The following is a 27,296-nucleotide window of genomic DNA, read 5'->3' as shown; positions in this document are numbered from 1 at the left end:
CAGCCCTGTCAGTGCCCACAGCCCCTGGTGTCCCTGTGTCCTTCCAGCCCAGCCCATGGCTCAGCCCCTTCCTTCCCTGCAGGCCCAGGGGGAGCCTCTGTCCCCATCCGCAATTCCAGCAGCTCCTTTTGTCTCTTGGCTGCCTTTCCCACGAGCCAGGGCTGATGGAGCTGAGGTGTGCTCCTCTCTCTGGGCTGCTGCTGCTGCTGCTGCTGCAGGGGATGTGCCTCTGCCTGTGGGCTGAGTGTGGGAACATTCCAGAACCTTCAGGGTGATCCATGAGCTCCTCACAGCCCAGGCTGGGGCCATTCCCTGCCATTAAACACCCCAGCCAGTCCCTGAATGGGGAGGTGCTCAAAGGCGAGCCCAGACAAGGCTCTGCACTCCCAGGGCAGGTAAAGCTGTGCCATTTCCCCTGTGAGTTCCCATTTCCCCCTGTGAATTCCCATTTCCCCCCTGTGAATTCCCATTTCGTCTGTGAATTCCCATTTCCCCCCTGTGAATTCCCATTTCCCCCCTGTGAATTCCCATTTCGTCTGTGAATTCCCATTTCCCTCCTGTGAATTCCCATTTCCCCCCTGTGAATTCCCATTTCCCCCTTGTGAATTCCCATTTCCCCCCATGAATTCCCATTTCCCCCCTGTGAATTCCCATTTCCCCCCTGTGAATTCCCATTTCCCTCATGAATTCCCATTTCCCCCCTGTGAATTCCCATTTCCCCCCTGTGAATTCCCATTTCCCTCATGAATTCCCATTTCCCCCCATGAATTCCCATTTCCCCCCTGTGAATTCCCATTTCCCCCAGTGAATTCCCATTTCCCCCATGAATTCCCATTTCCCCCCTGTGAATTCCCATTTCCCCCCTGTGAATTCCCATTTCCCCTCATGAATTCCCATTTCCCCCAGTGAATTCCCATTTCCCCCCTGTGAATTCCCATTTCCCCCATGAATTCCCATTTCCCCAGTGAATCATGGAAGCCCCAAGCAGATTTTGCCTTATTCATGGAGGAGTCACGGGGAGTGAGCAGAGCTCTACTACAGTTAGAGGAAGTGATTCACAGATCTGGGAGTGCAGTGACTCCTCTTTTCATCTTGCTTTGTTGCTCTACAAACCCTGGAGTTTATGTGGAGTTGAAGGTTCTTTAGAAGGCAGAGCTCTGATAAGGGGAGAATCAAATCAGCAGAGTAATGAGTGGTAAATGTAGAGAAAATAAGTGAGAATTCACTGGTGTCCCCCGCCCCTTCCTCCAGGAGGGCTGCTCTGAAAACATTTAATCCTTCCTCTCCCCCTTGCCTGGACTGCATATGCCATCAAAGTGACACTGCTTTGATCTATTATTTATTTAAAGAATATTTTTAACACAAGAGGGTTGGAATTATGCTTTGTGTATTGAATTAAATCTCCCAGCCTCTGTAGCAACCAAAGCATGTAAGTTGATTTAAAGAAAAAGACTCCAAGTACACCAGGTTTTACTGACAAGTTGCTATTAAATTGAGAATATTTAAATTAAGATTTGCTGTATTTATATTGATTTCTAAGATAAGCAGAGAGCAACAAAGCTGATTGTAATAGTCTCACCTCAACATTTTTTTTTCCTGCTGCCTCATAACTCGCTGAGTGAGAATTAAATCCTGTTTTTATGAGAGGAGGAATCCACAATTAGGTTTCTCTGGAAATGCAGATTTAAGCAGGACTGCATACAGATATGCTTGATTCAGATGAGCAGAGTTTACCTGGTTTCACAGGGCACCAGGGAGGTGCCAGCCCCAGGGTCACTGATCCCTCTGGGGCTGCAGCTTTGCTGCTGCTGCCAGATCTGATCAGCCCCTTGGTCCCTTTGGTGTTTGTCTTGTTCCTCTGCTCTTCTCTGGCCTCTTTGAGTGGATTGGCTGATGGGTTACTCAGTGCCAGGTTTGTGTTAGTGGGGTCTGAGGGGTTCCTTCTGCCCTCCTCGTGCCACAGGCTGTGCCAGCAGCACCCTCACCAGTGCTTTTATCAGTGTTTGCATTTATTGACCCATCCTTGTGAACTGGGACAGGGTGACCTCCTGCTCTTGCTGGGCAGGGATGGAGCAGGGAGTAATGAGTGTAATTAGTGCAGTGCTGTGCAGAGGGCAGAGCAGGGGCAGTGCCAGGGGAGGAGGCTGTGGGAGCAGCCAGGGGTGGGTCAGGCCAGCACTCTGCAGCTGTGGATGGAGCTCTGGGCTGGTGTGCTGGGTTTCCTGCAGCAGGAGCTCACTCAGGCTGCAGCCAGCTTTGTGCCCTCCTGTCCCAGGCACAGTGAGCTTTGTGCCCTCCTGTCCCAGGCACAGTGAGCTTTGTGCCCTCCTGTCCCAGGCACAGTGAGCTTTGTGCCCTCCTGTCCCAGGCACAATGAGGTTTGTGCCCTCCTGTCCCAGGCACAGTGAGCTTTGTGCCCTCCTGTCCCAGGCACAGCCACAGAAAAAAGCTGAGAGCTCAGAGGGATGGAGGGGCTGAGCCTGGCCAGGCAGGGCAGCGTTCTGTGCCATGTTCTGTGCCATGTTCTGTGCCATGTTCTGTGCCCTTCAGCCCAGCCTGACCCTGCAGGGGAACTGCTGGGCTGCTCCTGGTGCTGCTCCTGCTCTCCTGGCAGCTGGGGAGGCTCTGGTGCAGGAAGGTGTTTGCATGTGAGCTCCTGATCCAAGGGGGATTGCTCCTGATCCGAGCCCCAGTGCATCCCCAGGCAGTGACTCCCAGAGGTCTGAGGGGCCAGCCAGGAGCGGTTGGAAGGAACATTGCAGGGAAGATCTGGAGCAGCATCAGCCGTGCCTGGGCAGACAGGCACCTCCTAAAGGCAGTGGCAGCCAGGAGCGGGAATGCCCTGCAGCCAGGAGGAGAAGCCTGCAGGAATGCAGAGCACAGATGAGGAGCAAACCCTGTCACAGATAGATGGGGAGTGACACCTGGGACACGCCTCTTGTTGGTTCTTTGCAGGTTGTGTGGAGAAAGCAAAGATCATGGGAGCAAAGTGTTTGCTTTCTATTATTTTTATTGTCTTTAAGAAATGATTGGCAGGGAAGGAAAGCCCACTTTGGCTCCAAGCATCCCAGAGTGGTTGGAAAGCAGTGTTGGCTGCTGTGCTGTGGCAGCCAGGACCAGCCTGCTGCAGTCTGGAGATTTAACCTGGAGCACAGTGGGGAACCTGGGAGCTCTGAGTAACCACAGTGGGGATCCTTGGAGCTCTGAGTAACCAGAGTGGGGAACCTTGGAGCTCTGAGTAACCACAGTGGGGATCCTTGGAGCTCTGAGTAACCACAGTGGGGATCCTTGGAGCTCTGAGTAACCACAGTGGGGATCCTTGGAGCTCTGAGTAACCACAGTGGGGATCCTTGGAGCTCTGAGTAACCACAGTGGGGATCCTTGGAGCTCTGGGGGCCCTGGGGCACAGGGTGCCCTGGATGTCACTGGTGTCCCACAGAGCAGCTGCACTGGGGAGTGCCCGTGGGTACCTGGGCAGTGAGTGCCAGCAGGACTCAGCCACGAGCCTGGGAAGTGCTTCAGGGCACTCAGGGCAGCAGCTCAGAGTGAGCTTTGTCCTGTCAGTGAGGACTGCAGCTGTGGCAGGAGCTGCCTTTGCTGGGCACAACAAAGCCCTGAAGAGAGTTCAGAGTGGCAGTGCCGAGTTCCGAGGTGAGAGGAGGAAACCAACCCTCAGGAGGAGGTGATCGAGGAATGTGGAGCAGGCTGGCACACCAGGAACCCACTCTGGGCTGCAGATGGCTGGAGACAACCTGCAGAGCTCTTGAATTATTAATGCCAGCTTGAAGGAGTTCTTTGCATTCTGCTGCTTCTCTTGCTGTGGAGAAGCGCACGGAGATTTTATTTTTTCCTTAACAATTTATTTATCTTAAACTTTACATTAAAAAAAAATTCCTTGAAACTGAAAGCTCTTCTTTTAAGGTGCTTTACCTTGCAAGGGGTGCAGGAGCTGAAGGGGCTGCAGGGAGCTCTGTTCCCCTGGCTGGGGGAAAGTCCTGTCCAGGTGGGATGTGGTGAGAACCATTCCTTCAGGAGCCTGGCACTGGTTCTGTGCAGCTGTGAGGGAGTGCAAGGGCAAGGCTTGGTCTGCCTGTTCAATACCTGCAGCCTTTTCTGATTTCAGGCTGATTTCAGAACCCTCAGCCTTTTCTGATTTCAGAACTTTCAGCCTTTTCTGATTTCAGGCTGATTTCAGAACCCTCAGCCTTTTCTGATTTCAGAACTTTCAGCCTTTTCTGATTTCAGACTGATTTCAGAACCCTCAGCCCTTTCTGATTTCAGAACCCTCAGCCCTTTCTGATTTCAGAACTTTCAGCCTTTTCTGATTTCAGACTGATTTCAGAACCCTCAGCCTTTTCTGATTTCAGAACTTTCAGCCTTTTCTGATTTCAGACTGATTTCAGAACCCTCAGCCCTTTCTGATTTCAGAACCCTCAGCCCTTTCTGATTTCAGACTGATTTCAGAACCTTCAGCCTTTTCTGCTTTCAGGCTGATTTCTGGCTGATTTCCACTGTTCCTCAGTGGAAGGTGGTGCCAGAGCCCTGGGGACGATGCAGGACAGATGTCACCACTTGTCACCTCTCAGCTGGGAGCCCAAAAAAGGGAAGTTTGGCAAAGAGCAAACAGGAATCTCTGGTGTTGCGGAGGGAACTGAGCCCAAGGGAGAACAATGTTTCCTCCTGTTAAATGTTGCTGTTCTGCTCTCTCTGGAGACCTCCTTGATGGAACATTTCATGGCAGCTCTCCAAAGGAGCCCACAGTCAGGAGTTACCTGAGGAACTCCTCGCTGGTGGGGAAGAGATTTGTGTTAAATCTGTAAATGTGGGTAGAGAAAAATGTGAAAAAAAGGCTTCAAGGAGGGAATGAATTTCCTGCACAAGCAGGAAACATCCTCCTGGCCAGGGAGGGTTTTCAAATGAGACTCACACCAGGATTTGGAATTTGGAAATTTGTCTCAGGGTCTGTGTTTAAGGCTGATAAGTTCATCCTCAACTCTGTAAAATAACGTAGCCTCATATATTTCAGTTTAATGCTGACTTAATCTTGTGTTTGTATTAACTCCCAGAAGCAATTTGAACTCACTGGCATAAACCCAGGCAGGTTTCTAACACTTGAGTGTTCGTCTGGGTAATGTTTAAGCAGAAAGTTTTCAGCTTGCAAATTGCCGTGTGAAAATCAAATATTAATGGGGTCTAAAACGTCCAGTCTGAGATGTGCCACAAAATGCAGAGTTTCTCATAAATGCACCGACTTCTTCTTGGTATTACTTGAACTAGGAGATGAAGCAGTTCTGTGGCTCTGAGTTCCAGACCCGGTCTCACCCAGGCTGGAATCAGTGTGTGCCTTGGTTCCAGCCTGGCCTGGAGCCACGCCAGGGATGCTCCAGTGGGTCAGGTGGGCTCCCTGGGATGATAAACCTGCACCTTTTCAATCAAACCCAGAAGAACATAATGGTTTTTTCCCAGCTGAAAATACCTGCAGGTATTGCACTGTATCACCTGCAGATCTGTTTGGCCTCTAAATGAAATAAGAGGTGAATTAGGAATATTTTAGAAGGTCTTTAGCGTAAGATGTAAATTTTAGTGTCAAATGCTTTAATAAGCAGCTTCTCCCTGAGCAGACACAGAACTCCCTCTGCTCCCCCATCCCATTTCTGATGGATTGGGATGAATTCTCTGCCATCACTCCTCAGGAAGAGCATTTTGCCCGAGTGGATTTGGCCATTTCAGGATTGCAGGTTGTGACCCAGCGTTATTAAATCACGGCAAATGGGATGCAGTACAAGCTGGGGAGTTGTAGCCCATTTTTTAACATACAAATGACACTCCAAAGTGCAGAGCCCTCAGTAAGAGCTGCTGTGGTTTGAGCTTGAGCCTTTGCTGACAAGGCATTTTGGATATTGGTTTTCTTACAAACTCACCAAATGTTCTCCTGCTTCATTTTTTAATTCCAACAAAAATCCATGGAAATGTATTCTGATGGATGTACTCCTGAAACGGGGGAAAGAAAATTTCCACTGTCTTAATGACAGATGAGAATGTCCTCGTGCTGCTTGCATTAGGAACCTTTAAATATGCAGTGAAGTGTCTGGTGTGTTCCAAAAGAGTTCAGAAATGGGAAAAGCATTACTGGGGTTTTTTTTGATCAGTCACCTGCATTGTCCCCCCAAACCCTGCTGAGCCTGGGCTGAGCCCAGCGTGGGCAGCAGGACAGGGATTGTCCCCTGTGCCCCTCAGGTGAGACCCCACCTGCAGAGCTGGAGCTGCTGCAGAGCCCAGGGGAGGCTCCAGGATGGTGCCAGGGATGGAGCAGCTCTGCTGGGAGGAGAGGCTGGCACAGCTGGCATTGCCCACCTGGGCAGGAGCTTTGGGGTGAGCTCAGTGTGGCCTCAGAGAGGCTGGCACAGCTGGCACAGCTGGCATTGTTCACCTGGGCAGGAGCTTTGGGGTGAGCTCAGTGTGGCCTCAGAGAGGCTGGCACAGCTGGCACAGCTGGCATTGCCCACCTGGGCAGGAGAGGCTTTGGGCTGAGCTCAGTGTGGCCTCAGAGAGGCTGGCACAGCTGGCACAGCTGGCATTGCCCACCTGGGCAGGAGCTTTGGGGTGAGCTCAGTGTGGCCTCAGAGAGGCTGGCACAGCTGGCACAGCTGGCATTGCCCACCTGGGCAGGAGAGGCTTTGGGCTGAGCTCAGTGTGGCCTCAGAGAGGCTGGCACAGCTGGCACAGCTGGCATTGCCCACCTGGGCAGGAGAGGCTTTGGGCTGAGCTCAGTGTGGCCTTGCAGGGAGATGACAAGAAATGCAGAGAGGCACAATTTCCCAGGGATGGAGTGCCAGGACAGAGGGAATGGCCTCCCACTGCCAGAGGGCAGGGCTGGGTGGGGTATTGAGGATGAAATGCTCCCTGTGAGGAGTGCTGAGAGGCAGAGGGATGGGCTGTGCTCTCAGGTGAGCTCCTGCCAGCACAGCACACGCTGTGCAGTGCAAGGCTCTCCATCCTTCAGGGCAGAGGGGAAATCACCCCATTTGTCTCTGGGATCAATGCCTGTTCCTCTCATGGCTCTGCTGTCAGTTTTCCAGGAGAAACACTTATTTAAAAGCCCGAACCTGGGAATGGAAAATAAATGCCAGCCTGTTCAGCATCAGCCACCAATCAGACGTTACCAGCAAAATACTGAAAAATAAGTCAGTATTAGAGTGCAAATGGGAAACAATAAATAAATGAGATGGAGAAGATGGCTTGGCAGGATACTTTCTCTTGCAGGAGTGATTTATGTGTTTCCAGGTCTAATAAGTCATTTTGTGTGTAGTGTTCTGTGTTTCCCTGGGGTGCTGAGTGTGCGTGTGGCAGCGTGGATGGCCTGGCAGCGTCCATGCCCTGCCACCCTGCAGCTCCCTGGCTTCCCTGGGGGCTGTGCAGTGCCCGGGGGGTTCGGGTGCTGGTTGTGGGTGCTCCAGGGCACTCTGAGCTGCTCAGGGTCTGCAGGGCTGGGCTGCTCCTTGCAGCTGCTCCTGGCTCTGCTTTTTCTGGGGTGTCCCTAATGGTGACAAAGTGCTCTAAGGCACGTGTCCTGAGTGCTGAACTGCTGCTCTGGGCTTCCACCCATCCGTGGGCACATCTTGATGAGAGAATTCCTGCCCAGGCTCCTGTTTCCATGTCCTGAGTGCTGAGCTGCAGCTCTGGGCTCCCACCCCATCCGTGGGCACATCCTGATCAGGGAATTCCCGTTTCCAACCCTTGCTGCAGAGTGCTGGGTGATTCCTGGCACGAGGAGCTCCTACAGGACTGCAGGGTTTGTTAGCCAGAGCAGGGCTTGGGATGAAGCCACAAACCACAGTTCTTGCTGCTTTTTTATTCCACGTTCCCATCACGGCCATGGGAGTGAGGAAACGCTGCAGGATTTCTGTCCCGGTCTAGAGCCTGTGAATGGTGTCTGGCTGCTCCAGTTTCTGGATAAATTACTCATTTATGTGGCTCCAGGGTTTTCCCTGAGTGTGAAATTTGGGATTTTCTTCCCCTGCTGTTGAGGATTGCACGGAGCACCCAGGGGAGGTGGGGATGTGGGTGGCCTTGCTGCAGGCAAGCCCTGAATGCCTGGAATCACTGAGAGCCTCGGCACTGCTTCTGCTTTCCTCCTCTGGCTTGGGTGTTGGCATGAGGGAGTCTAGGAAAAGCCCATAAAGATGTGGAGTGATAATTTCCAGGCAGTATTTTAGTATTTTTAGCTGGCCAAGGTGGTTTGTCATTGGTTTAATGCAGGTTTTGGGTCCCAGCTGGGGCTGGGTGGGTTTGGGTTGGTACATTTGGGGTGCCTGGGTAGGATAAGCCCATGTGGAGCAGCAGCTGGAGCCAGGATTCTCCTTACAGGGCTCTCCAAGAAAACCCAACACGTGAAGAAAACAAAATAAAAAATGCACCAAATACATTTGTTTTGGTTTGTTTGTTTAATTTTTTTCACGGTTTTGTTTGTCACTTGGGGTTTTTCCATTGTAATTCTTTTAGTTTCAGTATTAGAGATCACACACTGCATTATAATATTGGTCAGGGGCCCTGAATAGCACTGCCTCATGTTTTAATAATGCGTTTCAGCTGGACAATGGCTAATTTAAGATGAGTAGCAGAAGTTCACTGGGATCCATTTCCACGCTCAGAAAGAGAAGAATGGGCTCTGGAAATAACAACAAAAATAGTAACATGGAGTCTAAGTACTGTTCTAATAGAAAAATGAAAAATCTCACCAGTCAGGCCTTGCTTTAAATAGTCCATGTGCCGGAGCAGGTAGGAGAGGTTGGCTGAAGCCCTGCAGAAGTTGTGGGAGGGTGAAGTTTGGAGCCCGGGGCTGCTGCTCTGCTCTAAGGCTGTGTGTGCTCTTGTCTTTGCAGATGAAGACTGTCAGTGTTGCCTTAGTTCTGTGCCTCAACGTGGGCGTGGACCCCCCAGACGTGGTGAAAACAACTCCCTGTGCCCGCCTGGAGTGCTGGATTGGTGAGTGCCCAGAGCCCCGGGCTCCCCTGCTCCCCCAGACACAGGATCCAGCCCAGAATCCTGCATTGCCAGGCCTTGAAACTGGGCTGAGCAGAGGGAAATGGGGGATGTGATTTTCCTCTGGGTTAACGAAGAGTCCAGCTCCACCTGCTGCCGTGGGTCATCTCTCCTGCTGTGCTCTGAAATGAGGCACCATGGAGGAAAACAGCTGTTAATGAGCTGCTTTGCTTGCTTGTAATTGTTTCGGATTTATAAAAACCTGAAGGGAATCTCTGAGTGCTGGGATCTGCAGAGCTTTCAGTGCCCCTTCCCTGCCTCAGCCCGCAGAGCAGTGAGCTCTGTGAAACACCTTGAGGTGGCTGCTCTGGGCCTGTTTTAATTGGAATCATTCAGGAGACCTGGAATTGTTCCCAAGGATGTTTTGCCAGCAGTTCCAACACCTGGGTTTGCTGCTTTCATGCAGCATTGCACTCAATTCCTAGGTTTTTTGTGAAGAAAATAAAAGTTCCCTTGGTTTTGGAGAAAAAAGTCTAATTATCAAGATGAGACAATTCTGAAGTAATATTAGAAGGAAATATCTTGTGTACAGCAGCTTTCTCAGGTTTGGGTTTTCTGTAGGAGTTGGGAATGCTCAGCCTCCAGCACGACTCTGACAGCCCCAGGGGCAAAGTGATCACTGCACAAACAGAACCTCTTTACAAACTTCCAGCAGGTTTTCCGCCCTTTCTTACCTGCCTTGTGAATCGCAGCACCTCAGGTTTTTCACCTGAAATGCTGCTGGAAGCCCTGAGCAGGCACAAGCAGGTGCCTGAGAGCAGAGCACAGCCCCGATGTCTCATTGATACACGAGCAGAGGAGCATTGCAGAGGCATTTAAATAAAGTCATTAGTGCCTATCATTAGCAAAGAGAATTTTGAACGCAGTTTTGTAATTAAATTTTCAGTTTGTTTATGTACACAAGTGCTCCTTCCACTTCCAGCCAACTTGAAATCTCTGAAAAAGGTAATTGGGGAAATATCTGATGTTTTTGTGCCGTCAGTCCGAGGAGCAGGGAGGTGCAGAGGTGTCTGTGCCACATGTGCAGGGGCTGGGAGCTCTCTGGGGTGCAGTTGCTGCTGTTCACACCTGGGCTGGGGTCACCCCTGGTGACAAATGGCCTCTGAGCAGAGCCACGTGCAGCTCCTGCTGCTCCTTCCATGTGCAGCTTTTATTCAGCAAAGAAAAATAACTCAAAATCCTGCCTTCATCCTGCTCTATTACATTTTGTTTCTAACAAAAGTATGTTTGCAAAAACTGGGAAAAAAACCCTTCACTGATCTGGTTTAGTGCTTTTAAAATAATTGGTATTAAATGGGAAAATATTAGCTTGTAGGGTTTTTTTTTTTTTAAGAAAACTTGTTAATTGTTTAATTATATGTCCATGGTGTTTGAATAAAGCACATGGCCTGGAATTGTATTGCTATGTATGGATTGTGGTAATTATCTAGCAATAAAATTAACTTCTTAAATATTACAAATGGCACACAATCTCTGCAAAGGAAGCAGAGGAAGTAAATGAAGCAGGATTTTGCATTCATCAACAGAAAATGTTTGTCATCAAATATTTAACCAATTTGAGCTCTTGTCATTATTTACAATAGAAACCTTATTTCATTATTAAAAGAAACAAATGCAGTGCCTCTCCTGTCTTTCAAAACAAAATTGTGTTCAGCACCTCAGTGAGAGAAATCTTCCACATCTGACAGTTTGTAATGGAGCTGGATTTTTGTTGGACTGAGGAGTTTGGGGACAATTTTTGGGAGTAAATTCCAGGAGGAGCAAGGTGTTAGTGAGTTTGATGGTGAAAGGAACCTGCATGGGAACATCCCTGAGTGCTGCACTGGGCTGAAGCTGCTGCTGTGTGTTCTGTTCCCAGATCCTCTGTCCATGGGGCCTCAGAAAGCTCTGGAGACCATCGGGGCCAACCTGCAGAAGCAGTATGAGAACTGGCAGCCCAGGGTGAGTGTGGGCTGCTCCTGGGGCTTCTCTCTGCTCCGGGGCTTGGGCCTCTCCTCCACCCTTGTTTCCAAGGGTTTCCAAGGGTATTTGTGTCTTGGAGCTTTTAGGGGCAGATATTCGTGTACAGTTAAGACAAGAGAATTTCCTTTTTGTGTTTTTCCTCGTGGCACATTGACAATTTTCAAATCCCAACAGCCCGAGAATTTAGCAGAAAACTCAAAAAGCGCCTGGAATCAAAGAGGAGGAAAAGCATGTTGGAGCAGAGGTGCAAACAAGCCGTGTTTTGTGTGTTCTGGCTGGGGAGGAGGCCAGCTCAGGAGCAGCAGGCTCCCTGCGTGGGCCTGGTGGAGGCAGTCCCAGAGCTGGGCTGGTTCCTGGTTCCTGCAGGAAGGCACAGCCCTGACACATTGCAAAGCCAAACACGTCCTGCTTTATTGCACTCCACAGGGCTCTGGAGCTTTCTGCAGTAATAAAGAGAAGTTGGTGTGCCATCTGCAATAAAACAATAGCAGCATTATTGAATTTCCTAGAGCTTTCATATAAATACTAATGCATCCACTTTGGTCTGTTTCTTGGGGGCTTGGAATGGTTGAGGAGTGGATGGAAGGAAGACAGTTTGGGGGAAACCAGGCAGTCTGGAGAAAAGAGCAAATCATAACAATCTTCTGAAACAGCTGCTATTCCCAGCTGGAGCTGCTGCCATCAGCTCCTTGTTGGGAATGCACAAGGGGTGCTGATTGCTGGCATGGATGGTGGCACTGGTGACCACTGTGTGACCAGTCCTGTGGCACTGCTGCCAGCCAGTCCTTCTGTTCAAACATCCCCTTTTTGCTCAGTGCAAACAGCTTTTCTGTAAGAAATCTGCACGAGGGGTAAAACATGAAAATTCCTTGTTTCTGGAAGCTCCCAGGCTGCACAGCTGATGGATATTTCCTTCCAGGTCTTATTGAGCCCCTTTCTAAATAATTTATCAGCTTGCCATTGCTTGAAGTATTTGTTCTGATTAAATTTAAGACTTTGCTTTATTGTTGTGTAGCTACATAAATTTGTGTGCTGCGGGAGTAGAAACCACTTCAGCTGTTGTTTCCTCTGCAAAATCCTGCAGTTAAGCAATATTCAGTCATTTCATGCAGTTCTCAAATGAAGACTGTACTGGGGGAGAGGGTAGGAGATGACAGAGCTGTGGGCTCGATCTGTCTTGATAAAGGCTTCCCTGAACAAGCACAGAGTTCTTGCAATTCAGTGCAGATTTAATTGAGGTGCTGGTGAAAAAGTGGAAGGAAAACTGAGACAACTCTACACTAACACCCCCTTGGGCTTGGGGCTTAAGCTCTACTGGGCAGGGAGGGGTTAAAGCTGAGGGTAATCTGGAAAGAGGCTCAATTACAGGGATCAAAGGGGCTGCTTAAGCAGCTGAGGATGGAGGGAGAGAAGGGAGTGAAAGTGAAGAGCACAGGGCTGGTAATGCCTGGGAGAGGGGAAACCTTCCCTGGGACCTGCAGGCACTGGGGAGGGAGCGAGTGAAGGGCTGCAGGAGCTGGGGCTGCGGCTGGCAGCACCAGGAAAGGAGACAGAACTGCCCAGAATAAAATAACTGGAGTTTCTGTGGGATGCTGCTCACATGCTCTGTGCTTGAAATATTCAGGTAAGGAATTGATCGTGTTGGAATGGGGTTTATCTGGTGCTGACCCTCTGCAGAACCGTGCCTGTGAGAGGTGTAGCCCTGTATTTAAAATATTTAAATAAGGAATTGATCATGTTGAAATCAGATTTCAGCTGCTGACCCCATTCAGTACTCCTGCAGAACCCTGCCTGTGGGAGGTGTACCCTGTATTTAAAATATTTAGGTAAGGAATTGATCGTGTTGAAATGGGATTTATCTGGTGCTGGCCCCATTCAGTGTCCCTGCAGAACCCCTGTGTTAGGCAGGGGTATTTAAAATATTTAGGTAATCGTGTTGAAATTGGATTTCTCAGTTGCTGACCCCCTTCAGTACCCCTGCCTGTGTGAGGTGCAGCCCTGGAGCAGGTGCCCAGCCAGGGCCCAGCTTTGCTGTGCTGGCAGGGAGCAGCAAATATCTCCCTGTTGTTGGGGTGTAAATTCAGATTTCTTGGCAGCACTGCACCTTGTGCCACTGCAAAGCAGGGACTTGCTTTAGCTCAAGAGTCAAGAGCCTTTGCAAACTGGGCTGCGAGCTGCCAGTGCTGCTGCAGTGGGATGGTTTATGGCATGCAGGAGCTGGTGGGGATTTTTATGAGCAGGAATTACTGCTCTGCAAGCTCCAGTCTGGCAGTGGGGCTGGGCCCTGCAGGGCTGGCTGGGGAGCATCAGGGGGTTCTGCTGGCTGTGGCACTGAGTTCCTGCACCCTCCAGGCTGTGTGTGAGGCCCCTGTGTGCCCTGGTCCCTGAGCCAGGCATGGATTTGCTGCCTGGCTCTGCTCCCCTGGTCCCCTGCTGCCCATCTCCTGCCCAGCCAGCCCAGGGCCCTGTGCCTCCGTCCCTGTGGGTGTGCATGCAGCCAAAGGCTGGGCTTGGATGAGGCACAGTTTACATAATTCAGGACCTGCTATGAAGTAGTCTGGACCATATGCTTATTAAATTTGCATGAAATTATAGATTTTTTTTTTTCTCTCTTGGTTAGGTCTGGCTTTTGGCCAGGTTCTCCCTTTAACTCCACACTGACCAGAGCACTCACAGGAGTTTTTCCTCCTTCACTCCATCATTTTGCTGCTTCTGTTGGGATTTCAGTGGTGCATAGATCCCAGTGGCACTCCTGCACCAGCTGCTTTTCTCCTTTAATCTCTGCTGAGCTCTCCCAGCGCTGCCAGCCAGGCCAAAATCTGCAGTTCATAACATTCCTGGGAGAGGTGAGAGGATGCAGACACTGCATGGCTCCTGCATGGCTCATGCACAGCTGCTGCCCTGGGATCTTCTGTGCAGAGACCTCCAGCTGCAGGGCACCTCTCCTGTGCCATGAGGGGTTTTCCATCCTCTGAGAAGCAGCTGAATGGACTGTGAGGGGTCTGTAGCTCTGCGAGATTGCCCCCAAAGCAGCGATTTGCCATCAGCACTCCCTCTGCACCAACCCGCACCAGCGAGGCCAAGGGACTGAGCCTCCACATCCCCCTTACACCCGCTTGCCTGCATAAAACAAAGTCAATTACAGTATTGATTTTTTAATTCGAGTGCTACGGTTCTGCCTCCCTTTTTCCTTCTCTCAATTTCCTCCTTTTTCTCTAAGAGAGTCGTTGGGGCTGTGTTAATTCTCTCCTGGAAGGAGCTGATTTCATTAGAGCTGAATGGATTATACCTGAATGGGCATCCCTGGGGTGAGGGAGATCTCTGAGCCATGAAGGGGGATGGAAATCCTGCGTGGGGAAGGGACTGGGGAAATCTAGAAGACAAGATTAAATAAACTTTTAGGGAGCCTTTGGGAAGGGTGGTTGAAAGCAAGAGCTGGTGTTTGGGAATGCCTGCAGCTGGAACGTGGCTCCTTGGGCAGCTTGTGAGGAAAGGGCTTTCCCTTTCCTGTCTGATCCAGTCTCACCCGTTGTGTGCTGCCTCCTGTCTGCTCCAGGGAGTGCTGGTCTCTGGGGGCACATCTCCCACAATATGGATAAATTATCTCTTTTGTGGCAGGCCTTCAAGGAAACAGTGATTTTCTGATCAAACAGGCTGCTTCTCCCTCTCTTCTAGTCTGCTTCCCAACAGTTTTCTCTTCATTTCAAAGGAAGTACAGCCGAGATACTTGAAGTGGATCATTGAAAGGCTCTACCTTTTAGTGCATGTTGTCTGTTGTTGATGCTGTTGTTCCCCTCATTAGAGATCTCTGGGCTTTGATTCGGTGTCTGAGGTTTCATTCCTTCATTGCTTTTTTCTGCCTAATTAATTGGGAAGTTGCTGCTGCACATCAAAGGGGGAGCATTTCCTAAAGAGTAACTACTTAAGCATGAAAACTAATTGAACACATGACCTAATTATTGGTCTCTCAGTGAGTCATACTTTTCCTTTATTTCTGTAGAGTTTTTCTTTTAAAACAACAGCAAATACTAATTGCTCCTGCAGAAGAAATACTGTGGAATTCCAAAGGGGAGCATGGAAAAACTGGTGCTTGGTCTCCAGTAGGAGATATCTGCAGATGTAGGAACATGCAAGAGGAAAATGAATAGGAAGGAAAAAACCAAAAAGACAGTGTGACCTTGTTTAACAAAACCAGGTTTTCCTTAGAGGACTATGTTTGTTGGTTTTTATTTCCCAACAGCCTCTTGAATTTGGCAGCTATTTCAGGCTCTGCAAAATTCTGCTGTATCAATCCTTTGCTGTCTTGTTAAAGATCAACTGTCTTCAGCACAAACCAGCAGGGCTTTTTTTCAGGGAAAAAAAATAGTCTGCCACAGAAGTGGAGTCAACAAGTCTAATTGTCTAATTGTGAAACCCAATTATTGCTGTCCTTCTGTCTGAAAACCTGTCGTGGTCAGAGTGTCACTGCATCGCTGGAAACCCCTCTGGAAGCACTGGGCCAGGAAAGCACAGATTTCAGGTTCCAAGTGATGAACTTACTCTTTAATGCCTTGGGAATATGGAGAAAATGAGGAGGAATGGGTCCTCACCTGGGGCTCCTCCTGCCTGCTCTGGGAGCAGCTGTACCTGGCAGGGCCCCTGGAGCAGGGATAACGGGATTTGGGAATTGGCTGTGCCAGGGAGGAGCTCCCTGCTGCAGCCCTGGCTACAGCTCATGTTTGAATGCTTTTGATAGTGAGAAAAAAAACCCCCAAACTGATAAATCTTTAACACACCACTGAAAGTGGAAACTGTGAATTTGCAGCAGTGGTGTACTTAATACTGATTTTTTCAGAGATTCTCCTGGAAAAATGAGTCACGAAAAGGAAAAAAAGTAGTTGGAGGCAGGGAGTGCTGTGGGGAATGTGCTCAGAAGCTGCAGAGAGCAGGCAGTGGCAGTGGCTGTGCTGGGAGCTGAGCTGGCCATGCACTGCAGCCACTCTGGAGCCAAGTCAGCAAACCTGCAGAGTCGCTTCAGTGGGAAATCTGAAATCCTGTGGGTCTCTGCACCTGCTGCAGGCTGGAGCTCTGTGGGCAGGATGTGCTGGAAGGAGGAGATCACCCAGCATCTGAACTCCGCTCAAAGCCCTTGCCTTCCCCTCCACACCTCTGGCGATAACTTCACTTCCCACGTTTCATCCTTCTTGTCTGTTTTGGTTTGTGCTCTGCCATCAGAATGGGGCCAGAATTGGCAGGGAGGAAGGTTTGTGCTTTTGAGGGTGCTTTCTGTGACCATTGATGTCAGCTTGTCAGAGATGGGAAGAAAGAGCTGACAGGAAAAGGCTCTTGGAGAGCAAAGCAGCTCTGGCAAAGCTGATTAACGTGTTTCTGTAATTACCACCCGGCTCTGGGTGACCTATTTAAAAGCACCTTGGCTTTGTGCTGGGGGGAGTGCAGAATGCCAGGGATGGGGGACAGGGAGGAGGAGCCCCCTGCAGATCCCCTGGCAGCACCCTGGGGCTCTGTGCCCACTAAATGCACCTGGATCCCCTGGGCAGGATGCAGGGCTGGACACTGGCACAGGCACTGGGAGCTCCCTGCTAACAAACACCACCAGCTCTGTGCAGAACTCAGAGATAAAGAGGAAACTATTCACATTTTTATTTATATTGCTGCTCCTCTCTAAGGCAGAATGAGGAAATCCTGAGGTGCTTTGGTTTGAACTGCTTTCCTGTGGAGATTAACAAGGCATAAGCCTTGGAATGATTGGCTTTCCTTCTCCTGACTCATTAAGGTGTTTTTAATCAGAAAATTGCTTCATTAAGCAATTACTTTGCAATCAGAGGAGCACTGAAATTACCAAACAATTATTTAGGATTGAGAAGATGAAGTTCTTGCCCTGCAGGGTCCCAGCCTTGCAGTTCCTCCCTGGAACACAATGCGCTCAGGCCAGGGTGTAAGGACAGCCAGTGTGAGAATTTACCAGTTTGCACTGGTCCAGAACCAAACTGGTTACCAGTTTGTGCTCCTGCAGCCTGAACTGGGCTCCCAGTAAGGTCCAGGTTTCTGTTTAACAAACAGGAAGCTGCAGAGCCTTTAAAGAGTTCATAAAACTGAGGTTCTAGAGAAGGAATGGAGCTGACGCTGCTGCTTAGGAGTTAGGTTGTTTGACTAAGCAGGTTTGGAAGATGTGACCTGGGGTGTTCCTAAAATCCAGTTAGGGCACCCTGTGATGTGACCCATCGAGCTGTGACCAGGCTGAGGGAGCAGATCTGCCAAATGAGAAGCAAATTTGAGTTCTTTTACCATCCCCTCTGTTTAAAAGCAAGCAATTATTTACAGAGCCCTCTCAGAATGGTTATTTGAGCAGAGAGGGAAGGATTTGTACCAAACACAGGAGGCTGGTGGGTGGAATTTCTGTGAACTTTGGCACAAACCTGCAGTGTGAAGCAGCTTGTAACTGCTGAGGAACACACCTGTCTTGTGGATGTATTGTAGCAGCAACTCAAGGTTGGTTGTCCTGATTTTTGTCTTCCCTGTCAACATCAGTTCTCATGAACAAACTGCTCCGAGGCGTTTTTTTTGGAAGTGTTATTGGATCCTGAGCTGCTCAGTGAGGATTAGGTACTTTGGAATTCATTTCACATTGGACTTGAAAGCAAGGTCAGAGACTGCAGAGGGAAGGTAAAGTCCCCACTGCTGGCTGCAGGCACAGGAGGGGACGTGCCAGGCTCAGAGCTGGCTCCTGCCACCTTCCTGTGCTGGCACCAGCTGCTGTAGGGGAGTCAGCACAGGGGAGATGGAGAGGGGCTTGAAATGCCCCCAGATATCTGCAGAGGATTGCCTCAGACTGGCAGGAGTCTCCCTATGCCTTAGTTCAGTATTTAAATTAAAGCATCTCAAAGTTATAGTTTGTCCTCGCTGTAATGAATATTTTTCAAGTTAGCAATGACTAATAATTTTATCAGTAGTGTTTTCTCCTGGCCTGTGTTAACCAGGTTAAGCTGCTGCCTGTAACGTCAATTTGGGATTTCCAGCACACTCCCTTGTACTTAAATATGCAGTTTTTATTATCTTGGCCTAATCCTCATGAATTTGCATCAGGGTAATTTTATGTGCCCACAGCCTAAAATTAAAACACCTTGAAGGAGGTGGTGGTTTTGATTTTTTTTTTTTTAATATAAAATTAAGAAGCTTGGAGTCAGTGGATACGGTTCAGAACAATTTGCATTTGCATGATGTGTCCAACCCAGGAGTTATTGTGGCCATATCAGCGTGGGCTTGAGGTGATTGGGTTTGTGATTGATGGGCAGTGGGGATGAGCTGCAGTCACTTCTTACAGGGCTGAGTTATCTCTGAGCTTATCACACAGCAGGCTCGGGGTGTGTCTGCTCCCTGGGCTCTGCAGGCTGGGCTGGGGTCCTGCCCTGGGGTCCTGCTCTGGGATGTTTATTGTGGAACTGCAAACCCAAAAGTGTTCATGAGCAGCTGTAAATTCGTCTGTCCTGTGCTGTGTCTCCAGAGGCAGTGTAAATGCAGGATCCCAAGCCTTGCTTTGATGCAGAAGAGCTGTGCTTCAGCCAGCACTGAAGTGAGATCAGGGGGAGGTGCAGGGCTGGCTTGTTAATCACCATTCTGGATGAACCAAAGAACAAAGTATTTTTGTTTGGGAGTGGAGCCTGTAGTTTTTCACTAGAACAGCTTCCCCCTCAGCAGGCCTGGCAGCAGGCCAGCCTGGCAGCACATGGAGACAAAGCCTGGAGTGATGGAGCTGGAAGGGAAATGGGTGAGTGCAGCACAGTTGGAAGGGAAATGGGTGAGTGCAGCACAGTTAGAAGGGAAATGGGTGAGTGCAGCACCAGTTAGAAGGGAAATGGGTGAGTGCAGCACCAGTTAGAAGGGAAATGGGTGAGTGCAGCACAGTTGGAAGGGAAATGGGTGAGTGCAGCACAGTTAGAAGGGAAATGGGTGAGTGCAGCACAGTTAGAAGGGAAATGGGTGAGTGCAGCACAGTTGGAAGGGAAATGGGTGAGTGCAGCACAGTTGGAAGGGAAATGGGTGAGTGCAGCACAGTTGGAAGGGAAATGGGTGAGTGCAGCACCAGTTAGAAGGGAAATGGGTGAGTGCAGCACAGTTAGAAGGGAAATGGGTGAGTGCAGCACCAGTTAGAAGGGAAATGGGTGAGTGCAGCACAGTTGGAAGGGAAATGGGTGAGTGCAGCACAGTTAGAAGGGAAATGGGTGAGTGCAGCACAGTTGGAAGGGAAATGGGTGAGTGCAGCACAGTTGGAAGGGAAATGGGTGAGTGCAGCACAGCTGGAAGGGAAATGGGTGAGTGCAGCACAGTTGGAAGGGAAATGGCTGAGTGCAGCACAGTTAGAAGGGAAATGGGTGAGTGCAGCACAGTTAGTTGGAAGGGAAATGGGTGAGTGCAGCACAGTTAGAAGGGAAATGGCTGAGTGCAGCACAGTTAGAAGGGAAATGGGTGAGTGCAGCACAGTTAGAAGGGAAATGGGTGAGTGCAGCACAGTTGGAAGGGAAATGGGTGAGTGCAGCACAGCTGGAAGGGAAATGGGTGAGTGCAGCACCAGTTAGAAGGGAAATGGGTGAGTGCAGCACAGTTGGAAGGGAAATGGGTGAGTGCAGCACAGTTGGAAGGGAAATGGGTGAGTGCAGCACCAGTTAGAAGGGAAATGGGTGAGTGCAGCACAGTTGGAAGGGAAATGGGTGAGTGCAGCACAGTTAGAAGGGAAATGGGTGAGTGCAGCACCAGTTAGAAGGGAAATGGGTGAGTGCAGCACAGTTGGAAGGGAAATGGGTGAGTGCAGCACAGTTGGAAGGGAAATGGGTGAGTGCAGCACCAGTTAGAAGGGAAATGGGTGAGTGCAGCACAGTTAGAAGGGAAATGGGTGAGTGCAGCACAGTTAGAAGGGAAATGGGTGAATGCAGCACAGTTAGAAGGGAAATGGGTGAGTGCAGCACAGTTGGAAGGGAAATGGGTGAGTGCAGCACAGCTGGAAGGGAAATGGGTGAGTGCAGCACCAGTGGCAGTGCAAACCCTCCTGCACAGCCCTGCTGAGCCCTGCCCATAGCAGGCACTGCTCCCTGCCAGGCATGGCTGGGGCTGTGCTGCATGAGTCAGCCTACAAACACATCTTGGAGCTTCCCAGAGCCTTCCCTCCACTGACAAAATTAGGGATTCTCCCCCACCTGCCTGTTTTATCAGCAAGGCTTTATATATGGACTTTCCTCCAAATCTGTGTTGAGATCTTGTTAAATATCCTCTGGGAATCCAAATGGGTTTATATCAAAAAGATGCTTCCTCTCATCTCCGTGCTCTTTGATTTCTTCAGGAGACTCTACAAGATAAGAGTTTGATTTGGAAAGTCTGGCTTCTCATTAGAGATGCTGAATGGGCTCTTCCCCAAAGTGTTTGTTCATGGCTCTGTTTATTTATTATTATTCCACCAACGTGCCCAGCACAGGGCTCAGTCTGGATTTCCTCTGGAATCCTTTGGAAACTGATGTCATTCTTCCTGCTTTCCTCTTTGCTGTACCCAGGTGCTTTCAGGGGGATTTTACCATCTCCAGGAGATGCTCAGTAATTCAATACTTGAGATAACTCAGTTTATACTTTTTGGTTCCTGGAGATGGATGGGGGTGTTGGATCTGGGGGGTCTCACTGTGTCACCCACAGTGGCTGGGGATGGCTGCACCAGCTCTGGGCTTCTCAGCTTGCTGGAATTGTCTGGTCTATCTTGGATTTTCCTTTTTGTCTTTTTGGTCATGTTCCTGTTCATGGCTTAGATGCTCCATTGTGTCCAGGAGATTTCAAAAGTAAAATATAATGGTGCTGCTCTGCTGTGTGCACCACATGTTCATCCTGGCTGTGAATTTCTGACATATATGTGCCTGTTTTATGTGTCTGAGCCCCACTTTGTTCCAGACACTCTCAGGAACACGTTGCATCAAACTGGCAGCTGCCTCATGCAAAGTGGAGTATGAATTAATTCAATTTTATGCTCTTCACTTAAAAGAAAACTTAATCCAGGATTTTTAGTGTTCATCTTTGACAGGTCTTCAAGCATCTCTGTCTGGGGTGTTTTATCCTTTGCCTTAGAGTGAGATATTTGCCTTAGTGTGGCTGAATTCCCAGGGAAGAGCAGGGATGCTGATCCAGGATGGAGCCCTGAGCAGCAGGGACGGGTTAGCAACTCAGCCAGGAGAGCTGTGTGCAACCTGCCCACCTTGCCCTGGAAGCTGCTGGTGCCATTCCTCTTGGGTTTCAGTCTCTTACTTCTTTGGGAGGCTTCCTATAGTGGAGTTTTTCCAAGTTGGGCATTGTTCCAAAAGCCCTCTCTTGGAATAATCAGCTTGCTTTGATTCCTTTTAATTAAATCATGTGGAGTAGGCTGGCTGTGTGCATGGCAGAGTCACAGGTTTAATGTCTTCTCTGCCTTTGGAAACTGGGCTGCAGATCTGCTCCAAGAGGCAGCTGCACCCTGGGCTGCTCCTGGGGATCTGGATTGGGAGGAAGCACTGCTGAGGATGAGGGAAAGCTGCATCTCAGAGTTTGGGATCCACCCTGGGGAGGCTTTGCTGGCAGGTGATGTGCAGGGTTCTGCACTGGGGTAACTGGGACTGGTTCCTCCAGGAAATCCCATCTCAGAGTGTGGGATCCACCCTGGGGAGGCTTTGCTGACAGGTGATGTGCAGGGTTCTGCACTGGAGTAACTGGGACTGGTTCCTCCAGGAAATCCCATCTCAGAGTGTGGGATCCACCCTGGGGAGGCTTTGCTGGCAGGTGATGTGCAGGGTTCTGCACTGGGGTAACTGGGACTGGTTCCCCCAGGAAATCCCACCCAGCAGGAAAGGAAACCTTCCATCCCAGGGTTGTCCATGTCCTGCAGGTGTGGAATCATGGAACTGCCTTGGAGGGGACCCTACAGACCCCCCAGAGCAGCAGTTCAGGAGGAGCCTTGGAACCTCAAACCCTGCAGCTGAACTGCCTCTGCTTTATTTCTTTCACTCACCACATGCAGTGCCTTGTGTGTGCCACTTGCATTTGGGATTCTTTGTCACCCAGAAGCTGTTTAAAAAAAACCCATCTCCAGCCAAATAAAGCTTTTATATCTCATTATGGATTCTGGGTAGGAGCATCCTTCTTCTGCAAGGAGGTGTAAAAGGCAGTTTCAGTATAAAATACTGAATGTTGGAGTAGTTGCTTCTGTGGATAAATTTGGAGCACATTCAGTAAGGTATCTTGGGGATAAAAGGGGAGTGACTTCAGGATTTGTTCTGCTGAATGAGAAGAGGATGGATGATGTTAGAGCTTGTGAAGAGCAGAGGCTCTGGATGCCAGCAGAGACATTTGTCATGCATTTTTCATACACTTTGTGTCTGCTGGGCCAGGGTTGGGGTTTTGGCGTGGGATCACACACAGGCTGTGGTCTGAGCCCTTCTGCAACAAAGACTGAGCTCTTGGGCTGCAGGAGAATGAAAGGGGAAACTTGAATTTTATAGCTTTGATGAGAAAATAGGTTTATCTCGTGTTTTCTTAAGCAGAAAATGTCCATCTCCCTGCTGACAGAGCCGTGGGGCTCCAGCAGTGCCTGCTGGGCTGGGCAGTGCCAGAGGTGATGGAGCCTGGCCTGGCTGCCAGAACTTTCCACTGCCGCTGAGACTTGAGCAACATCAGCAGCTTCAGTCCCCTGTTGTGTCACCTCTGGCACTCTGCATCCCTTCCTCCTCGGGGAGCTGATCCTGAGCTGTCCCTGGCCTCAGCAGCTGGCAGGGCGAGCAGAGCTGGGCTGGGGAGGTGCTGAGGAGCCACTTCTGGTGGCTCAGGTGACAGCCAAGCCCTTTGGCACAGCCCTGGCTCTCAGGAAAGGGGGCTCTGCCTGGGGCTCCTCCTCGGTGTCTTGGCCCCATTGAAAATTAAAGGCAAACCTGTCATTAGGTGAAGTTTCCAAAGCAGAACCAGTAATTTAAGCTCAAAATGCAGAGGGCTGTGGGAAGTTTAGCATCCTGACATTCCAGTGGGGCAGGAGTTGATGGATCCACTGAAGGGGATTTTCCCCTCTGTGTTGGAGAGGTCACTGCTGTGCCCTGCTAGGCACTAACACCTGGCTGGTTTGTTTTCCCTTTGAAAGGAGTAACTCCCTTGTGAAACAAACAGGCAGTAATTTGGGAGGTCATTCTGTGGGGACGTCAGGGGATGATTGACACCGTGCTTCAGAGTGTCACCATCTCCCTTCCCATTTCAGCATTACACATGGGAAATGTCCACAGGAGAACCACTTGGGAGTTTTGGCACCCAAACCAGGAAAAGAAACGCCCAGACTGGTTTCTTTTCCTGGTTTGGGTGCCAGGACTCCTTTCTCTTGAACCTCCTCCCATTTCCTGCAAATCAGTGCAGTTATCAGTCCTGCAGTTCCAACACTGAGAGGTGAAATGTCTTAAAAACCAACATCCTAACTGTCACAAGTTAACAGGGACAAGGCTGGATAAACCAGTGAGTGTTGCACAGAAATGTGACAATACACAAGCAGAACTTTTGACTTTGCTGTGTGAGCAGAATAATGAGAATCTCCTAATCAGGCCACCAGCTCATTGCCTCGGACAGGAGCTCTCCAGTGGGGCAGGAGGTGATGAGGAGCTCACAGTCCCACAGAGGAGCAGCTGCCATCCCCACCAGGGCGCTCTGGACAGCTCTGCTGCTCCAGGTGAGGGTGAGGAGGGCAGTGTCCTGTCTGTAATGGCACCAGGGAGCTCCTTGCCAAGCTGCAGCAAATACCTGTCAGCAGCACCTGAGGGTGGCACGAGGGCAGCCTGCTGTTCAGGGCATTGGATCATGAAAATAGGGCAAAACAGCCCCAAGTTTGGGCTGTGGCACCTGCAGGAGCTGCTGGGGTGAAGCCCCACAGAGCTCTTGGGTTCTGGTTGGGCTCTGTTACCTTTTGCCCTCATTAGTGCTGGAAAGCTCCTGCTGGGAGCTGGAGGGGAAGGAATCAGCACCTTGGCAGGGAAGGAAGAGGAATAATGATGGGAGAAAGAAAAAGCCAAAAAAGGCAGCACCTGGGCTGGTGTGTTACTCACATACCTGGTTCTTGTCGTAACTAAAACTCCCACCTGAGTCCTGAGCTGGCACCAGGGCTCAGACTGTGCTTATTCACAGCTCCCTCCCTCCTTTCCATTCCCTCCTCCTCGTGTTTCTCCAGGCCCAAATGATCTGTTTGCGGTGTGGAAATTGAGATCTACAGACTTTAGTTTTGGAGTCTGAATCCACCTCCATTAACTGCGAGCTGTGTTTAATATTGATGCTCCAGGGACGTGAGGAGGGATGGAATGAGCCTGTTCTCCTGAGGGGAAAAAGCTGAAATTCCCCAGCACTCCGCTCTGGGTGCCTGCCGAAGCTGCCAGCAGCCAGGCTGGGATTTAAGGGGCACATTTTTGCAAATCAGTGTCTCCATCACTGCTCTGAGTGCGGAGAGGAGGAGGTGGGAAGATTAATGCAGCCTCTGGGCTTTCCTGAGTGCTGAGGTTCCCAGAAAGGATGAGGGTGTCACATCACTGCTTCTTGCTTCATATTTTTCCTCCTTTTGCTTGCTTTTCTTGGGTGTTGCCATCATTAAATGCTGCCATTCATTGTTCCCTCTCCCCTGCTGGCTGGGGACTCTGACTGTTAATTGAGCAGCGCTGTATCTGCTCTTCAGGCTTCTCAGATAAACAATTCAAGTCCTTCATCCTCTTTTCCTGTGACATTTTAACATTTTCTCATCTTTGGCTGTCGCAGAGAAAAACCTAAAAAGCCCAAATTTCTGCAGCTTTGGTTTATAAACAGGTTCCCAATGGCAGCTCTTGGAGAGGTGTGTTTGTCCTGCTCTTAAACTTGGGTCTTTATTTCACTACATCAGATGGAAGGTTTTTATTGTGATTCTGGGGTTTCAGTCTCTGCAGAGACTGAAAGAAGATAGAAAGAGCCAGGTTTTTGTCTTTCAAAGGACAGTTGAAAGACTTTCTGTTATTATTTGGCCTTACTTCAAAAAAATGCACTTTTGAGCGTGACAAACCAGCTCCTACCTGGGTGTCTTGAACTGAGCCAAGCTAAGAGGGGTTTGAAGCATTTGGGTTTTTGCCAGTTTGATTTTCCCTCCATCCTCCAAAGTGCCCTGAGTTCAGTGCTCACAGGAGCAGTAACAGGGTGTCCACAGGCACAGCTGGGGGGACACAGCAGTTTTTCCCAAGGCAAAGGGCAGTTTCCAAGGGCTCTTCATCGCTTTTCTCCCTTCTTACCCGACTGTGTGAATGTCAAATTCCTGGGCCTTTTGTGTCCTTTTGTCTCAAGGATGGTGCCAACCTATACAATTTTCTCTCTCCAAGAGGGAATTTGTTCAGTGGGAGGTGCAGAGGGTCTGAATTGGAGGATTAGGTCAGGGGTTACTTGTGAGACTGGCTAATGCTGAAACAGCTTTCCCCTTCCTACAGCTTTCTGAATGTTAATAATTGAAAAGTGAGTGAGCTGGGTGGGATTGGGAGCTGTGCTCAGCTCACTCCAGCCCGTGCTGTTGGTGTGTGTGGGTCCCACAGCAGCAGACACACTTTGTTTATCCAGCCCCACTGCCAATTTCAAACATTCAAAACTGTTTGCTTTCCCAAAGCAGCCAGTTCCTGTCCACACTGCTGCTGATGCCTGGAGGGGGTACCTGCAGCAGAGGCTGGACAGAGTTAAAGAATGAAGCAGGGATTTATTGAAATGCCTCAAAGGATCCACCTTGGGCAGCACAAGAGCCTGGCCAGGGCTATACCCAAGATGGATGATGGGTCATGAGTTTTCACACTTTTATAAGTTTTGCTCCATGTCCATACTGGGACATTCATTGTCCCATTACAGCTCCAGGTTTTGCAGTCCCACCCTCTCAGTTTGGTCTCTTCAATTCTCTGTTGTTTACACTTTTTGGGCATTTTGAGGCTTTTTGTTGTTTACACTTTTTGTACTGAAGCTGCAGCGGTGTCCTTGGTTCTGGGGCTGGAAAAGGATTGGTTTGAGTGACTGAGCTGTGAGGAGAACTGCTGACACTTTACGTGAAATTCAGAGTTATTTACCAATGCAGTGCAGGCTCTGGGAATACAACAGCTCAAACTGCAGCCACCATTGGCAGGGGCTGTGAGCAGTGACCGTGTCCCTGCTGTCCCAGGCCAGGTACAAGCAGAGCCTGGACCCCACGGTGGACGAGGTGAAGAAGCTGTGCACGTCGCTGCGGCGCAACGCCAAGGAGGAGCGCGTGCTGTTCCACTACAACGGGCACGGCGTGCCCCGGCCCACCGTCAACGGCGAGATCTGGGTCTTCAACAAGGTGGGTGTGCCAGCCCTGCGGCCTGCCCGGGGACACCTGGGTCTTCAACAAGGTGGGTGTGCCAGCCCTGCGGCCTGCCCAGAGACACCTGGGCCTTCAGCAAGGTGGGTGTGCCAGCCCTGCGGCCTGCCCGGGGACACCTGGGCCTTCAGCAAGGTGGGTGTGCCAGCCCTGCGGCCTGCCCGGGGACACCTGGGCCTTCAGCAAGGTGGGTGTGCCAGCCCTGCGGCCTGCCCGGGGACACCTGGGCCTTCAGCAAGGTGGGTGTGCCAGCCCTGCGGCCTGCCCGGGGACACCTGGGCCTTCAGCAAGGTGGGTGTGCCAGCCCTGCGGCCTGCCCGGGGACACCTGGGCCTTCAGCAAGGTGGGTGTGCCAGCCCTGCGGCCTGCATAGGGCACAGCTGCCTGGGACTCCTGCACCCGCACTGCTGTGGGATGGGGGGAGCCTAAAGTCTGCCCAGTGCCACCTCCCAGTGTCCCAGGGTGTCCAAGCCACAATGTCCAACCTGGCCTTGGGCACTGCCCACCCTCACTTGTATAATAACCAGACAGGACTCAGCTTCTTCATGAAGGAAAAGCCCATTCTGTATTTACATTGTTTATATTTATAAATATAAGTTATTTGAGGGTGTTCGTTAAGATGGAGCAACACATGGAACAATGGTTCCATCTGTAAATAAGACGGTTCCCTTCTTATTTTCAGAAAGGGGAGCTGTGGGCACCTCACTCTGTTGAAGGCAGCTTCCTTGGTTTTCATTTTAATGGATCATTTGAAAAGTTGCACAGAAGCTAAAGCTGTAATTAATTTATAGGAAATTTTAGAAGGTACCCTGTTAAACTTCATTGGTGAGCAGTACAGTGAAACTCAGTTTATTGGTTGGTAAGGGCTATTGTATATGTCTATAAAATTTTCTCTTTCTAGATGTGTTTACATATTTTCTTCACAGATTCTTATGGG

The 27,296-nt window shown here is 50.0% G+C and overlaps 1 protein-coding gene across 2 annotated transcripts in view; it reads left to right on the top strand.

Annotated features, from left to right (window-relative positions):
• RPTOR (regulatory associated protein of MTOR complex 1) overlaps positions 1-27,296 on the top strand; it is a 104,924-nt gene that overhangs the window by 2,616 nt on the left and 75,012 nt on the right. For both annotated transcript variants that reach the window (XM_054293063.1, XM_054293062.1), the window contains exons 2-4: positions 8,883-8,985; positions 10,901-10,983; positions 26,180-26,338. In XM_054293063.1, the coding sequence (XP_054149038.1) occupies positions 8,883-8,985; positions 10,901-10,983; positions 26,180-26,338 (345 nt within the window). The remainder of the gene's footprint in view (positions 1-8,882; positions 8,986-10,900; positions 10,984-26,179; positions 26,339-27,296) is intronic.

The sequence above is a fragment of the Melozone crissalis genome, unplaced genomic scaffold (assembly GCF_028551555.1).
Source record: "Melozone crissalis strain CALT ecotype California unplaced genomic scaffold, PUWL_Pcris_2 ptg000129l_1, whole genome shotgun sequence".
NCBI classification, from domain to species: domain Eukaryota; kingdom Metazoa; phylum Chordata; class Aves; order Passeriformes; family Passerellidae; genus Melozone; species Melozone crissalis.
The sequence above is the reverse complement of the archived record's forward strand: the minus strand, read 5'-3'. Positions and strand labels throughout refer to the sequence as shown.